Source organism: Coenobita brevimanus, chromosome 68 (assembly GCF_032717465.1).
Source record: "Coenobita brevimanus isolate Jiangsu-jjx chromosome 68, ASM3271746v2, whole genome shotgun sequence".
NCBI classification, from domain to species: domain Eukaryota; kingdom Metazoa; phylum Arthropoda; class Malacostraca; order Decapoda; family Coenobitidae; genus Coenobita; species Coenobita brevimanus.
Window position 1 is genome coordinate 2,601,837 of NC_137021.1, and position 15,943 is coordinate 2,617,779.

Genomic DNA, 15,943 nt, shown 5'->3' on the forward strand with positions numbered 1-15,943 from the left:
TCCTTAATTATCGTGTTTTCGTACCTTCTTCGCCTTATTTCTCCTTTCCTTCCTGTCTTCATTACTACTTTACCTTCCTCTCTACCTCCCTGCTTCTCTCCCTACCTTAATTTCCTCCTGTCTGCTTACCTACCTGCTCGTCTGCCTTTCTTTTTTTCCTGCTTACCTGCCTACCTTGATACGTACCTACCTGCCTGCCCTTCAGCCTTAATACCTACCTACCCATTTACCTGTCTGCCTAAATGCCTCCCTACCTTTGTCTGTCTCTCTGCATTCCTACCCACTTCCTTCCTACCTATCCTAGCCTTCCTGTCCTTACCTTTCTGCCTTCCTTCCTGCCTGCCTTCCTCTCCTGCTGTCTGCCTGCCTGCCTACCTCCTCCCTGCCTGCCCCCTGCCTCTTCGTCTGTTGGAGGCATCGATTGACCCCCTCCTCTCTCTCATCAGCTCCTCCCTCCTCCCTCCACTCCCCCTCTCCCCTTCCCCCTCTTCCTCCCCTCCCCCTCTCTTCCTCCCCTCCTCCTCTCTTCCTCCCCTCCCCCTCTTTTCCTCCCCTCCCCCTTCTCTTCCTCCCTTCCCCCTCCCTTCCTCCCCTCCCCTCTCTCTTCCTCCCGCCGCTGGCACTTGAGCACACCTACGTACACACTCACAAACATTACAGCGCCGCGCACATAAACGTACATACAGAAGTTCACACTCCCACACATTTACACACACACACACACACACACACACAAACAGCGGCAAATAATAACATTCAAACTCACTCCAACAAAAACATCCAATTCTCTATCTATACAGTATCGAATAATGACGTTAATTGACTTGCCCATTTGCGTCATATGAAGTTAATAGTGAGGGTAGTGTGGAAATCTGACCTTTTGTTGTGGGTGATTTTTTTAATGTTATATTATTATCGAATCTTTGAAGTGTGTGTGTGTGTGTGTGTGTGTGTGTGTGTGTGTGTGTGTGTGTGTGTGTGTGTGTGTGTGTGTTGTGTGTGTGTGTGTGCGTGTGTGTGAATGTGTTTGTGTGTATATATGTTTGTTTGTGTGTGTGTGTGTGTGTGTGTGTGTGTGTGTGTGTTGTGTGTGTGTGTGTGTGTGTGTGTGTGTATTTTCGAGTATTTGAAGTGTGGCGTTTAGTTGTAATAGTTGTTTTTTTTTTTTACTTAAGGATTTCTATGAGCCAAATACCTTTTTAATTTTTTTTTTTTACCATACCTGTAAAAGAAGGTAGCGTAAGTGATCCATCTATAACTACATGTCTATCTATCTATCTGTGTCTATCTACCAGTCTGTGTATCTATATCTGTCTGTATGTCTGTCTATCTATCAGTCTGCCTATCCGTAGCTCTCTCTACCTGTGTCTATCGATCTATCTACCCATATTTATCTATTCGTTATCGGGGTGAAGTGGTTGGAAAAATCCGAATTGCGCAACTTTCCCCACAGATTTTCAGACATGCCAACACAAATGTAAATATATATATAAAAACTCGTCCAGCCATGGCCCCTCCCTGCCCCCCGTGGTGTGGTTGGTATAGCGTCCACCTTACGTTCACGGTCTGTGGGTTTGAATGCTGTGTGTATGGAAGGGCAAGAGAGGCGGGGTTCCTAAGGGTTTGAGCTGGGGGGGTGGTTGGGGTGTTGTTATTATTATTATTGTTATTAGGGTTGATGTTCGCATTGTTTATTATTATTATTATTTTTTTACAGAAAATAAACACAAGAGGGAAAAAAACATACATCAGATTACAGTTGTCCCCCTTCATGAAATATATATAACAGTTGGACTTGAAATAAATACTAACAACAACAACAATAATGATGATGATAATAATAATAATAATAATAATAATAATAATAATAATAATAATAATCTGGTGTTGAAGGGGTTAAGCTCCACGTGAGGTGTAGGCTGGACTAGCAATTTTATCTTGGTAGAGAATAGCCTTGAGTACCCTGGTGGGGCTGATGGACAGTATTTAGACGGAAGTAGGGAAGAGAAGGGAGGGGAAAAGAGACAAGGAAAGAGAAGAGAAGGGGAGGAGAGAAGGCAAGAAGGATAGTGTTAGGGAGGAGAAGAGAAGGAAAGGGTAGGGTAGGGGAGGAAAGGAAAGTGGAGAAGAGAGAGGAGGAAAGCTGGGGAGAGGAGAGGAAAAGGACAGTGTTAAAAGTGAAGGGGAGGAGAGGGAAGGGAAGGTAAGAGAAGAGAAGAGAAAGAAGTGGAGGAGAGGAGAAGGAAAGGGCTGTAAGGGAGACAGGGGAGAGAGGAGAGAAGGTAAGAGAAGGGAGGAAAGTGGAGGAGAGGAGAGGGAGAGTATTAGGAGAAAGGGACAGTATTAGGAAGGGAGGTAAAGAAAGGAAGGGGGAGGACTACTAGGGGAGGAGAAGGGAGGGAGGGAGAGGATAAAAGCAGGTGGGAGAGGGAGAGAAGGACAGTATTAGGGGGAAAGGGAGAGAGAGAGAGAGATGACAACAAACAACTCATTAATTTCAACAAGCAGACATGATGACATAAAAACAATAACACCACGACAACAGGTAGTGCAATAGATAAGACAAGACAAAAATAGACAAATAATGGACAGAATAATAACCATACTAATAAATAACGAAACAGTAAAAAAATCAGTTAAAGTGAAGACCCAACCACACTAACTGACCAAAAAATAAAAATAAATAAATAAATAAATGAATGAATTGGCAAAAGATAAATCAAGCGTAAAGGTCAATGTATAAAATATTGTGGTGAATTTTACGTGGCTGTGTTTAATCTGCCTCGTTAAAGAGCTGTTGGGGTATTTGTGGATGTGGTGGTGGTAGGGCAGATTGTGGTGGTGGTGGGGGATTGTTTTGGTGGTGGTGGGGGCAGATTGTGGTGGTGGTGGGGGGGTTGTGGTGGTGGTGGTGGGGGGATTGTGGTGGTGGTGGTGGGGGGATTGTGGTGGTGGGGGTGGAGGGATTGTGGTGGTGGGGGTGGAGGGGATTGTGGTGGTAAGGGGGATGGTGACGATGATGGTGGTTGGTGAGATTTTCATGGTGGTGGTGGTGGTGGTGGTGGTAGAGAGGTGGTGTTACTGATGGTAAGGGGATGGTGACAGTGGTGTTAGTGGTGGTGGTGATGAGGATGAATACTAGGAGTGGTGGTGACAGGTGGTGCTAAATGCTGGTGATATTTATAATGCTGTTGTTGTTGCAGTATATGTGGGTGTCAATAGCTATAGCACTAATGTTGGTAGTAAATGTTGGTAGTAACTGTTGGTAGAGGTAGTAGTAGTGTTGGTAGTCTTAACTTTAATAATTGATACGTGGAGAGGGGGAGTTAGACAATGATGGAAGGGGGAGGAAGAGGCAGGGGGGAGGAGAGGGGAAGGGTGAGGGGAGAGATAATGGCAGGGAAGGAGAGAGAGAGAGAGAGAGAGAGAGAGAGAGAGAGAGAGAGAGAGAGGGGGGGGGGGGGTGAGCGATGTAAAAGATATGGGGCAGTGAAAAATAGGAATGTGTATGGAAATGTGTTAGATTAATGAAACAAAACAATTAGGTAACAGGAAAATATTGAACGAAGAGTAATAAAAAAATGAGTAGTGTAATGGTGGGTAGGGAGATAAAGAATGGGAATGGAGGGAGAGAAAGGGGGAGGGAGGGAGGGAGGGAAGATGAGAGGAATTGATTGGAGAGATGAGAGAGAAATCGATAAGACGGAAGGTAAAGGAGAGAAAAAAGGGGAATAGAAGGAAAAGGGTGAGAATGAGAGATGGGTGGATATAGAAGAAAAAGGGAAGGAAGGAAAGAAGATGAAAGTGAGAATATGTGGGTGGCTTTAGGAAAGAGGAGGAGGAGGAAGAAAGATTTGTTGTGAAAAGAGGTGGGAAACGAGGGGGGGGGGAGGAGGGAGGGGGGAGAGAAAAGCGAATGAAAAGAGAAGAGAAGAAGAGAGAGGAGACTGTGTGGGCGTATGAATTGTGTGGGACGAAGGGAGAAAGAGGAGGATAAGAGGAGCGGAGAACAGAGCGTGGAAAAACAAGGGTAAGGAGAACGAGGAGGAAGAAATGTGGAAGAGAGCAGAAAAGAGGCGGGAGGGAAAGAAGAGTAAAGAGAACAGGATTTGAGAGGAACGGAGGAGAGACAGAGAAATGAAGAAAAAAAATGGATGACGTGTTTGTGCATTTGAAGTGATATGCAGATAAAGAGAGGGATGAGAGGAGGGATAAAGAGAATGAGAGAGAGAGAGAGAGAGAGAGAGAGAGAGAGAGAGAGAGAGAGAGAGAGAGAGAGAGAGAGAGGAGAAGGAGGAGGAAGGAAAGCGAGGGAGAGAGAAAAAGTGTCGAGGAAGGTGACAGGAAAGGAGACAGCGATAGGTAGGGGGAAAGAGAGAGAGAGAGAGAGAGAGAGAGAGAGAGAGAGAGAGAGAGAGAGAGGGAGCGAAGGAAGAGAGACATGAGAGGGGGTGGAGGAAGAAAGAGGCGAGAGGAAGGAAAGGGAGGGGGGAAAGTAGAAGTGAGGAAGGTGACAGGTAGGTAGGCAGGTAAGAAGGTAGGCAGGTAGGTAAGTAGGAAGGTAGGTAGGTAGGTAGGTAGGTAGGAAGGTAGGTAGGTAGGTAGGGAGTCTTAATATCGATGTACAGCACTATTATGCCGCCATGCGCGATGCCCTCCCTCCCCCCCCCTCTCTCTCTCTCTCTCTCTCTCTCTCTCTCTCTCATTTTACCTTTATCAAGTATCGTGAAAAAAATGTATTATCGAGTATGTATGTTTGTATGTATTTGTGTGTGTATATATGTATGTATTTATGTATCAATGTGTGTACGTCCTGACAGCCATTAGGTACACCCAAACGGGCGCGCGCACACACACGCGCGCGCGCACGCACACACACACACACACACACACACACACACACACACACACACACACACACAAACGCGCGTGCATCACCTGCGAGCGAGGGAGCGTGCGTGTGCGCGTGTCGCCGTGTGTGCGTGCGTGCGTGCTTAGCGAACACAGGTCACCCCTCCACCTCCACACACACACACACACACACACACACACACACACTCAACCTCAGTGTGGTGGAGAGCGGCGGGGTGGAGTGTGGTGTGGCTGTGGTAGCTGTGGTGGAGATGATCTATACTGTAGTGAAATATGTAGCGCTCCACCTCACCATATCAATGTGGATTTAGGTGGATGAGGCTCTCGACACTAGTGGATGAGCTGGTGGATGTGGATAGTGGATTGAACGTGTCATACCAGCTGAAATATTGGTGTTGTGGTATAGATTGTGGTTACGTATAGAAGCATTCCACCTCGATTATAGCCCTGTGGATGCCAGTGGATGAAGTGGTATAGGCTGGTGTGGATAGTCTGGCCACGTCAATAACACCAGATGGAATAGTAGTTGTAGTGGTATTATAGATTGTGGTGATCTGTACAACCCTTCCACTTCTGTTATACCCAAGTGGATGAGGCTTTTAAGGTGGATGTGGATAGACGTGGGTGTGGATGAGGTGGATACGTGAGCCATACCAGCTGACACCGGATTTGTGGTGGTGGTATAGATTGTGGCTGCTTATACAAGACTTCCACCTCGATAATACCCAAGTGGATGCAAGTGGATGAGGCTCTTAATACCAGTGGATAAACTAGCAGACGCTGGTGTGGATTGCGTGGCGAAGACTTACCATACCAGCTGGAATATCGGTGTTGTGGTGTTGGTGGTGGAGGGGTGGATTTAATGAGCTGGGTGGAGTGGATGTGGATGGATTTTTACCGCCGAATGTGACTTAAAGATGAAAGGCTGCGAGTTGGATGAGCGAGTGAGTGAGTGGATGAGACAGTGGTAAGAAAAGTGATACAGACAGAGAGACAAACAGACAGACGATATATTGTAGAAACATTTTTTTCCACAGACAGGCAGACAGACAAACAAACAGAAACATACTGTAAAAATATGGCCAGCCACAGAAAGACGGACGGACAATGAGACAGACAGACACAGAAAAAAGAGTGAGACATAGACAATGAGGCATTCACAAACAGAGAGGCAGACCAAAGGAGATTGAGAAATAAAGTAAGCGTGAGTCTGAATAAGTGAGAGTGAGTGGGAAAAGTGAGTGAGAGGGAGTAAGAAAAAGTGAGCGAGTGAGTGAGAAAAGATAGTCAGCGGGAAAGGTGAGAGAGAGTTAGGGAAGTGAGCGAGAGAAGTGAGAGTGAGTATGAGTGAGGATGGAGACAGTGGTGGGCTACCATACGGGCAACCCAGGCTACCTCGTCCATTTCTACACCATCAAGGTAAATTACGTACACCTGTCCTCATTCTGATTACATGTACACCTGTCTAATTACATGTACACCTGTTCTTTTTTCATTACATGTACATCTGTCTTCATTCTAATTATTTGTACACTTGTCTAATTACATGTACACCTGTTTAATTACATGTACACCTGTCCTCTTGTAATTGCATGTACATGTCTTCATTCTAATTATTTGTACACTTGTCAAATTATATGTACACCTGTCTTCGAACTACATTTACACCTGTCCCATGTATACCAGTCTTCTAATTACATGTACACCTACCCTCACTACATGTACACCTGCCCTAACTACATGTACACCTCCCCTCACTCTAAATACATGCACACCTACCTTCACTACATGTACACCTCCTTGCTCAAATTACATGTACACCTACTCACTCACCATGTACACCTGCTGTAATTACATGTACACTTGCTCTCATAACACGTACACACCCTCTTTCACTCCACACACATGACATGCACTTACTGTAGCTAAATAAACTAAATGATTTCGTTCAGTATTTCACTCGAACAATTTTGAAACTGATATAACATTCTGATAACTTGAGCTCACAAGATTGCGTCACTGGTCATCACATTTTGAGTCGTATTTTCAGTGGTTTTGAAAATCCCGTAACACCTCTTCCTTAGCGGTTTACTATGGACATTATACTTGGCACATATATAATTATCGTATCAATATTCCACAAAAATATTACTTCGATATACTACAGAATTATCGGGTCAGTATACAGACTTATCGGGTAAATATACAGAATTATCGGGTCAATATACAACAAAATTATCGGCGCAGTATACAGAATTATCGGGTCAAAATACAAGAAAATTATCACCAATACTGTAGACATTTATTGCCCAAATGTCTAAAGAAATAACGTCAGTAAGCTACAGAATTATCGCCTCCTTATTCTACAGTATTATCATTTCTGCAAAATTATTACTGGAATCCTGAGTAATTTTCACGTCTAAGTGTTGCTCAGAATTAGCTAGAAAATATTAAATGTTTATTGAATTATAAAGAGATGATTAATTGTATCACTGATATTGTCTGTCCAGGTAAACTCACGTAAAGGACACACACACACACACACACACACACACACACACACACACACACACACACACACACACACACACACACCATAACAGCCCTCCACACGAGCTGCAAAGGGGGCAATTGCATACTGTATCAATAGCAAGGCATAAACCTTACCTGGGGGGAGGTGTAGCTAGATTGCATTGTGTTGACCGCCAGCTTGCAGTGTTGTGTGTGGCGGGTCACGGCGATTTACCTGATGTGTTGCATAAAGTTGAGGATTTGGAGCTGGTGGTGTGGGGGATTAGGGTAAATTGGGTTGGGCTGGTCTGGGTGGGTTAGATTGGGCTTAAAGTGGCTTGGGTTTCGTTAGGTTGTGTTAGGTTTGGTTTAGTTTAGTTTGGTTAGGTTTGATTTGGTTTGGTTAGGTTAGGTTAGGTTTAGATTTTTTTTGGACTGGGTTGGGTTGGTTTAATGTGTTGGAGTAGATGAGGGTAGATTAGGTTAGGTGGGTGAAGTTGGGTGGGTGTGGTTTGGCTGGGTAAAGGTAGAATAGGATACCTCAGACTGTTAGCTTAGAGTAGGTTATTGCTAGGTTGAGTTATTGTTCACGCTTATCTGAACGGGACACCAATGGACTGCAAGAAGCCGGACATTTGAACCTGTCTTTCCCAGAGGTCTTTTGTTGAGGTTATACTAAAGGAATGTCTCGCGGTGTGAAAGTGTGGTAGGGTTGGATTTAATGAGGTTGCTGTGGTTGAGGTGCGACCGTGTGTAGTGGGGTTGGAGTCACGATAATCTGTAGAGTTGGATGGTGTATTGCCTAAGTTGGGAAGGGGTCGGGTCAGATTTGGTAGGACGGTTGGCTTGGCCTGGGATGGATTGAATTGGATCGGATTGGGGTGGATTGGATTGGGTTAGGTTGGATTGGATTGGGTCGAGTTGGAATGGATTGGGTTAGGTTGGGTTGGACTGGATTGGGTCGGATTGAGGTGGATTGGATTGGGTTGGGTTGGGGTGGATTGGATTGGGTTGGGTTGGGGTGGATTGGATTGGGTTGGGTTGGGGTGGATTGGATTGGGTTGGGTTGGGGTGGACTGGATTGGGTTGGGTTGGGATGGATTGGATTGGGTTGGGTTGGGTTGGATTGGGCTAGAACAGATAAGGTTAGGTAGGTTTTTGTTAGGCTGTATTGGAACAGATTAGATCAGGTAAGTTATTGTTGTGTTGGGATGATCAGGTCATTTTATACCCTATTTTTGGAGCTGTTGGGTGATATTACTCAGCTTTGGACAACACAGTGGCAGTGAAGGGTTAAGGGTACAGTACTAGGCAGAAGTTCCCTGGTATTCTCCTATTTTCCATTTTTCACATTCCTCCCTGAACGTCTGAGAGTTCCTTCCTTCACTTTTGTTTATCTTGGTATCAGACAAAAACATTTCATACATCGGCTTCCGGCTCACGACTGTGCATGTAACCTCTCTAAATCAAAAAATTCTCTCCTAAGCTGAATAACATCGTCTGGAGGTGGCAAAGGAGAATTTAAGGAAATCGTCTTAGGGGCGAAGGGGCTGAGACAAGTGTGAGTTGAGGGCAGCCGGCTATTGAATTAGGGGAGGAGGGCGCGTGGCGGTGGCGGCGGGGGAGAAGAGGGGGAGGAAGGGTGAGAGGAGGGGGAGGGAGGGGGTGGAGGGAGGAGGGGGAGGTCGATATATTGTGAGCGGGTGGAGGCATTTTTGTTGCGGCCACCCTGAATGAGCTCTGGGTCCGCACGTCTGCAGATTGACTTTCTTACATATTTAACCCCTTGAGTCAGAGTAGCGTGCTTTTTTTTTTTTTTTAATATACTTATTGCCGATACTAGACGATTTTATTCAGCTGAGGAAATTCGTGTTGGAGAGGTTGATTAAGGCTTCATCTACCCATCGTGGTAATAATAATAATAATAATAACAATAATAATAATGAGTACTGTAGTATTAGTATTAGTCGTAGTATTAGTATTATAGTAGTAGGAGTAGTAGTAGTACTAGTAGTAGTAGTAGTAATAATAATAATAATAATAATAATAATAATAATAATAATAATAATAATACTTAAATGAAATCTTAGAGAAGACAAGAATTAAATGGGAAAGACATCCTTTGCCTCAGTGAAATATACAAGACTAATTCGCCCACATTAACTTGCCTGAACTTTCCTTTCGTAGCTTTTCACCTAACTCAGTGGCAGAATGAGACAATACTACGACTCTGCACCCTTTCTATAGCACTTTTTCGTGACTAGCACCATATTGCGGTAGTACAAGATTACTATTCCTGGCTTGTGTGTGTGTGTGTGTGTGTGTGTGTAGAGAGAGAGAGAGAGAGAGAGAGAGAGAGAGAGAGAGAGAGAGAGAGAATATGGAAGTGAAATAAAAATAACTGAGAATAAGCTACTATTGACAATTATCGAGGAAATTCGCGAAGTGATAAATACGATAAGCGTCTGAAAATAGATTGAATTATAGATAGTTATATGGGAGTCTAAAATGGAAACTAAGATCTGCTGAATAAGTTATAATACTGACATTTTAAACCCTCTGGAGGAGGAGGAGGAGGTGGGGAGGATAGGGGAAGGGGGACATGGTGTAGGGAGGAAGGGGGAGGGTAAGGATGTGTAGAGGGAGGTGGACGTGGGAAGAATGTGTATGTCTGGGTGGAAGAAGGTGATAATTTAACACACACACACACACACACACACACACACACACACACACACACACACACACACACACACACACTGGTCAGGCCATACAGATAGTGCGTTATCCCATCTTCCATTTTCTGTTAAGTGCTCCCAGGTCTAGGTGTTAGCGGGCACTGCGATATACAGTATGCTGTTTAAGACCCACCTCAGTAACTTTAACCCCATTTATTACGAGAACCAGTTTCTTATTTACATCTTGCTCCCTCCAGACGATTTTGTTCAGTTTTGATTTTATTTGTCTTAACTGAGGGGTTGTGTATGGCCATCATCAACCCCTTCTGAACGAGTAGTCTTCCCAAGCTGAGTAAAATCATGGGAAACAGTAAGATAAAAGCGAGAAATGCCATCGGGCTGAGTAATGGATCCTAATTCTGTCCAGACTATACCCTCTTAAACTTGGCCTAAAATTGGTGTCTCCCCATCTTGAATGCAGAGTTGTAACCATAACTGAATGTCCGTATACGGTGCTGGTCACGAAGAAGTACAGTGGAAAGGATGTATAACATTGTACCTTCTTTTCTACCATTGAGCTACGTGAACTAGCTGCAAAAAGACGAAAATGTAGACCAAGATAGACTTTTCGAACTGAAGGGATTGGAAAGACTATCCCCTCTCGAGACAGCATTCCTTAGCTAAGTACTGTCGTCTGGTAGTAGCCTGAGTCAAATGAAAAAATATTTGGTCGTAGTGAAGGGGTTAAGCTTGCAAACTAGTAGTGTATCAAGTTAATCCTATTTTGCACATTTGTATTAGTCTGTGTGTATATTTCTTGTCTCGTTATCCTATTCATGTTACTGTATAATCCGAGAATATGAAAAAAAAAAAAAAAAAAAATCTAAGGGAAATACTCTCAAGTTTCACAACGAGTAGTATCAGAAATTTAACGAGTTGTGGAGGGGGGGAGCCCGTTAAACTGGGATCAGTCACCACAAGTGTTGCTCCTGACCTTGTGGGCTTTAGTCTTCTTACTGAAAAAATATTTCTCAGAATTGAAATGAGTCCGTCTAACTGACTCAAAGGAAATCCACTGAGTGTGTGTGTGTGTGTGTGTTAGGTTTTTGCCACACGGTAATTTTGAATCATATATATGTATGTTCAAGAGTTTTAAAAATACGTACAACTCTAAACATGGGTTTACCATACACAACCTGTGTGCATTCAGTCGAGTTTATAGCACAACGATAATGTTGAGATGGAAGGAGCACCGACCTTGTAAACTTGGTAAAAGTAAATATGTAAAAGAATAGGTAAATGAAGGCTATCTACTCTACAGTTGATATTAGTCTCTCTAGATGAGTAAAACGGTAGCAGCAGTCCCCATTTAACCACTTTCGAAGTGTAGGGAACCTTGGCTAGGCTGCTGTAGTTCATTGCTCTTAAGGCAGATGACCAACCTCCTCTCCTTGGTGGCCTGCATTAAAAGAACATCCATTCACGTCTTATGGGTGGAACCTTTGCAAGAATGTATTCCGACTGGGATAAACCACTAGAGCACTTGATTATCAGGTGGATTTTATGTTAGGAATATCAAAGTGTGGCCTTATCTTACCCCATCCTCAGGCAGGAAAAAAGAGGTCGGGATTATGAGAATTGTTGTATGTTATTTTACAGGTACAGAGGCGTCGAGTGGGACTGCAGCAGGTGCGAGATGAGTTCCGGCGAGAGAATCTTTACCTTCAGAACAAATTCCCCCACCTGTTTGTCACGTCCCAGGTAAATGCCAGCAAGGTATTCTGTACAGCACGTGATATGAGGGACTTCCTCCCTGACACGATGTCAAAGAACAGTCTATGGCAGAGAACAGGGACCTTTACAGGTAGCCCGGCTGGTTACAAAATACCCTCTTAGACTACCTCACTCACTCTCACTCTCACTCTCTCCACTCTCACTCTCTCTCTCTCTCTCTCTCTCTCTCTCTCTCTCTGTAGTAACTAGCTATTTTTTTTTCCCTAAGAGCCCCTGGCCCTTAAATGTTTGTGCACGCCACTAGGAGAGAAACGCACCAGACCTCTCTAGTTTTGGAATATTAGCCAGTAGGGAAATGTGTAGGGAAAAGTGAGAAGCAGAAGAGGTGAACTGTGTGGCAAACTTGATCCTGACCCAGCATACTCATCATCATGTAATGGACAGAGAAACATACCCATCATCTCTCAGCCTAGAAACATTAGCCAGCAAGGAAAAGTGAGATGTAGCATAGGTGAAATTTTATATAAACTTTTGATTCCAGCTTGACATATTTAGGCTGTGGTTTATTTACAGTGGCAGCAGCATAATCGGATGTCATGTCTGTACTTGGGGTATCGGTTGTTCTGGGCACTGTACTTCACCATGTGGGCAATATGGGCATGGGTCGGCTCCATGGGGTATCACGCACAAGCCTCACTCAAGTTCTACTTCCTACTTTACCTCACCAACTGGAGCATCTGGACTTTGGCTGTTGACACCACTATCCAGGCTGTTAATGTTATCCTTCATTTCAAGAAGATCTCAGAAGATGGTTAGTTGTCCATATTTCTGTTTATAGTTCCATTCCTGGTGCAGTGATCATGATATATATCCTGTACTGCTGCCTTCATGTGATATCACTGATGTAACTGGGCAGGTCCACTGGCTGGTATATAATAGTCCCTCAGCTCTCTCCCAGTCCCCTGCAAAGAGGATGATTATCTGTAGGAGAGAAAGAGACAACTTCAGTATACATTCCATTAGGATCACATTCAGATGAACCTGGGCTACAGCTACTGGTGCTACTGCTACTTTATTGTTTTTACAGTACAGCATTACTCTCAGCAGAGATTAGTTTTAAAGATGTCAGAGGGATTAGTAAAAAATACTAAAAAGGGAAGCTATAGGGGACTAGAAAAACTCCCATTATCCACTGGTATCAGGATGTGCAGCCCCACTGCGCAGCATTTGTGTTGCTTAGAGTCCTTGACTGTCAGAGAATGAAATATTTTTCGCAGGTCTGGAGAACTCATCATGGAAGAATCAAACTACCCAAGACACTCATTATTCCAGTTATGACTGTGTTGTTTTAGTTTGAGCCTGGGTGTATTAATTGTAATTCAGGAAGGAGGAAGGGTGTCCCTGGGTATTTCTTTCTGTTGTTCATATCTACAGTGAGATTAAGGAGGTTTGCTGTATGAAAATTATGATGACTGTAGAAGTGACAATGTAGGCCTAATGTTCTCCACATTTCTTGTCTTGAATGTTACATAGTGTTATTTATTGCTTTACTGGTATACAGTACTTCCTCATTTTATACTTAGTGATATTTTGTAGTACTGTACTGTACATCCTACTACCAGTAACATTGTACAGGATATTAAGAAGTAGCTATGTTTTGCAGGTGATGCTCAATACCCACGTATGACAAGAGCAATGCAAGTGTCATGGGTGCTGTCAAACATCATGGGGGCGGTGCATCTCTTCATCACATTCTCTTACTGGATTACAGTCTTCCCCAATAGGAATGGTGAGCATTAGACAAGATTAGTTGACTATTTCATGCCACAAAATTTTATCATAATACACCTATTAGTTTTTCTGCAATCCCTTGGACTGAGACAGACAAACAGACAAGAATAAAAAAAATAGCTAGTATTAAAATATAGTGTTATATAGTACCCTATGTTTAAATTACAGCACGTCACAGATAGTTGTCATTATTTCACTCACCCAGTTACTTCAAAGTGACCCATATCTCCCCCTCTCCATTCAGATGAAAGGTTGACTGAGATTGGCATCAACACCCACATAATGCCAGGGGTGTACATCCTGCTTGATGCTGCTGTTGCTGCCACACCACGCCGCCTCCTTCATGCATACCAGCCAGCCCTCTTCGTCACTGCCTACACCCTCTTCAACCTGCTCTACTACTTGTGTGGTGGCCTGGTGGGTTGGGTAGCATTGTAACAGCCGATTCTATTTTCTTCCTGGAGAGATGTAGGGGCCCCTAGTTCAGGACATTGAGGGTAGATGACCAGCCTACTTCCTTTTGTAGCAGTACATGACTGAAAAACCTCCAATCACCTCTTGGGATTGAACCCATAGAAGGCTGTCACTCCCACCTGGGGTATGTTAATCACCAGACCACCAAGCTGTAGGAGTGCTGTGATGGAGTTGTTATTCATTGCTTATGTGGGGGTATGAGTTGGTCTTCTGCCCTTTATTATTCTGATCTATGGTAGCTTAGCCTTGGGTACTTTCCTATATACTTCAAAGGGGGTAAGAAGAGGCTAACTGTTTACTTTTTTTTGCTTTAACTCACCTAGGTCTAACATTATTTTATGCCATCTCAGTATTATGCTTTACTTGTTACCTGTCTAAAATTTACATTCCCTAAGTTGAATAAAAACATACAGAGGCAGCTATAGTAAAATAAGAACTATAAGATCGGAGTCAGGGAGTTAAATTCTGACCATTGTTATACCTCTTTATGAAGGATTACCAGGGGCAGACTGCACTTTACCCATCCAGTGAGTGAACAAGCTAAAACCCTGACCGATATTCCATCTTCTGCAGGATTACCTAGGGTGGTCTGCCTTCTACCTATCCACTGAGTTTAGATGTTAAAATCCTGACTGTTATTCCATCTTCAGGATTACCTAGGGCGGCCTGCACTGTACCCGTCCATTGACTGGACCCAGCCAGGCAGCACTGTGGGCATCATGTCGTCGGTGGTACTCCTCCTCATTCCTCTCCTCCATGCCTGCCTCTGCGCCCTCTATGCTGCTCGAGTCAAGATGTGGAGGATACTCAAGATCTCCAGGTGGGTTCAGGATACCTGCACATAGCATTCAGTTTGTAAGTCATGTGGCCTCCAAAAGGTTTATGGTAGTTAAAAGAGATGGTTGGGGTTCATTTTGATGGGGTAGTAAGGGTTTAATACTGTCTGTAATTGGTTTGTTTTCACCGATGGTATTGTGTCACTCCCATAGCATGAGTACTAAGTCATGAAATTAGGTGAACCATATATATGAGGCAGAAATGAATTGCCTTGGTTACTAGTCAGATCTACCTTCTAGTTTGACTGCTGTATACTTGGCCATCAGATGAGCTGAAGGGGATTAGGGGTCTTTGTCAAGATAGAAGAAATATTATCCCATAGTCAGTAATTATAATAATAATAATAATAATTTATAATAATAATAACTCAATATTTGTATGTGGGCAGGTATGTGCGTGAGGATGACGAGACTGATCAAGTGGATGGAGGCGCCCAGGAACAGAAGGTGTAATACACATTTCTTCAGACCACTGTCATCCTGCCAAACCTAAACCAGTTGTGTGGTACAGTCAGGGATAAAAATTTGCCTCCTGTTCTATTGAATCTGCTTCATACTTTGGGCATGTCTGTCACTCTCTGCCTTACCGCATTATATTAGTTGTCTGTGGGGAGAGCAACCTACCAGGCATCCCTCAGCTTGGAATACTGTATTAGCAAATGGGGGAAAGTGAAGGAAAGTGAAAAGTAGAAGAGGTGAAATATCAGGTGAACTTTTGTCCCTGATCATACCATTGTGATCTGAGCCACTTCAAATGTGATGAACAGTTTACAATACACCAGAAGATCACAAAGATAACTTGTCCTGTCATACTGTTACTGTATTTGTTGTACTATGAAGGTTTCTTTTACGTGGTACTGTGTGGCTCATGGCTCAAAGTGCAATTCATTGTTCATAATTACATTACTGTAGTTGTTTTTTTGGTTACAGTACCCTAAGGTACTTTATATATCAACATTTTGTTTAGTCAGGTTTTTGTTGGTTGGCCATTGTGTCATTTCAAGTGCCAGAGTGTTTCAGAAATAATTTAACCAAATACTGTATACA

At 43.5% G+C, this 15,943-nt stretch overlaps 1 protein-coding gene across 1 annotated transcript; it reads left to right on the forward strand.

The window, feature by feature from the left end:
- The first annotated feature begins 6,195 nt into the window (after positions 1 to 6,195).
- LOC145405897 (protein rolling stone-like) lies at positions 6,196 to 15,691 on the forward strand. Its single transcript, XM_080277153.1, has 7 exons — positions 6,196 to 6,291; positions 11,721 to 11,822; positions 12,369 to 12,606; positions 13,459 to 13,584; positions 13,831 to 14,003; positions 14,711 to 14,880; positions 15,286 to 15,691. The coding sequence occupies exons 1-7, from the start codon at positions 6,226 to 6,228 to the stop codon at positions 15,347 to 15,349; spliced, it is 939 nt and encodes a 312-aa protein (XP_080133279.1). The 5' UTR covers positions 6,196 to 6,225; the 3' UTR covers positions 15,350 to 15,691.
- The last annotated feature ends 252 nt before the right edge of the window (positions 15,692 to 15,943 follow it).

What these genes read in the sequence shown, in the direction of transcription:
- LOC145405897 (XM_080277153.1), top strand. Translation starts at nt 6,226, where the DNA reads ATGGAGACAGTGGTGGGCTACCATACGGGCAACCCAGGCTACCTCGTC. An exon ending in AGTCTTCCCCAATAGGAATG is followed by an intron (nt 13,585 to 13,830) that starts GTGAGCATTAGA and finishes CTCTCCATTCAG; the next exon opens with ATGAAAGGTTGACTGAGATT. An exon ending in AGGATACTCAAGATCTCCAG is followed by an intron (nt 14,881 to 15,285) that starts GTGGGTTCAGGA and finishes GTATGTGGGCAG; the next exon opens with GTATGTGCGTGAGGATGACG.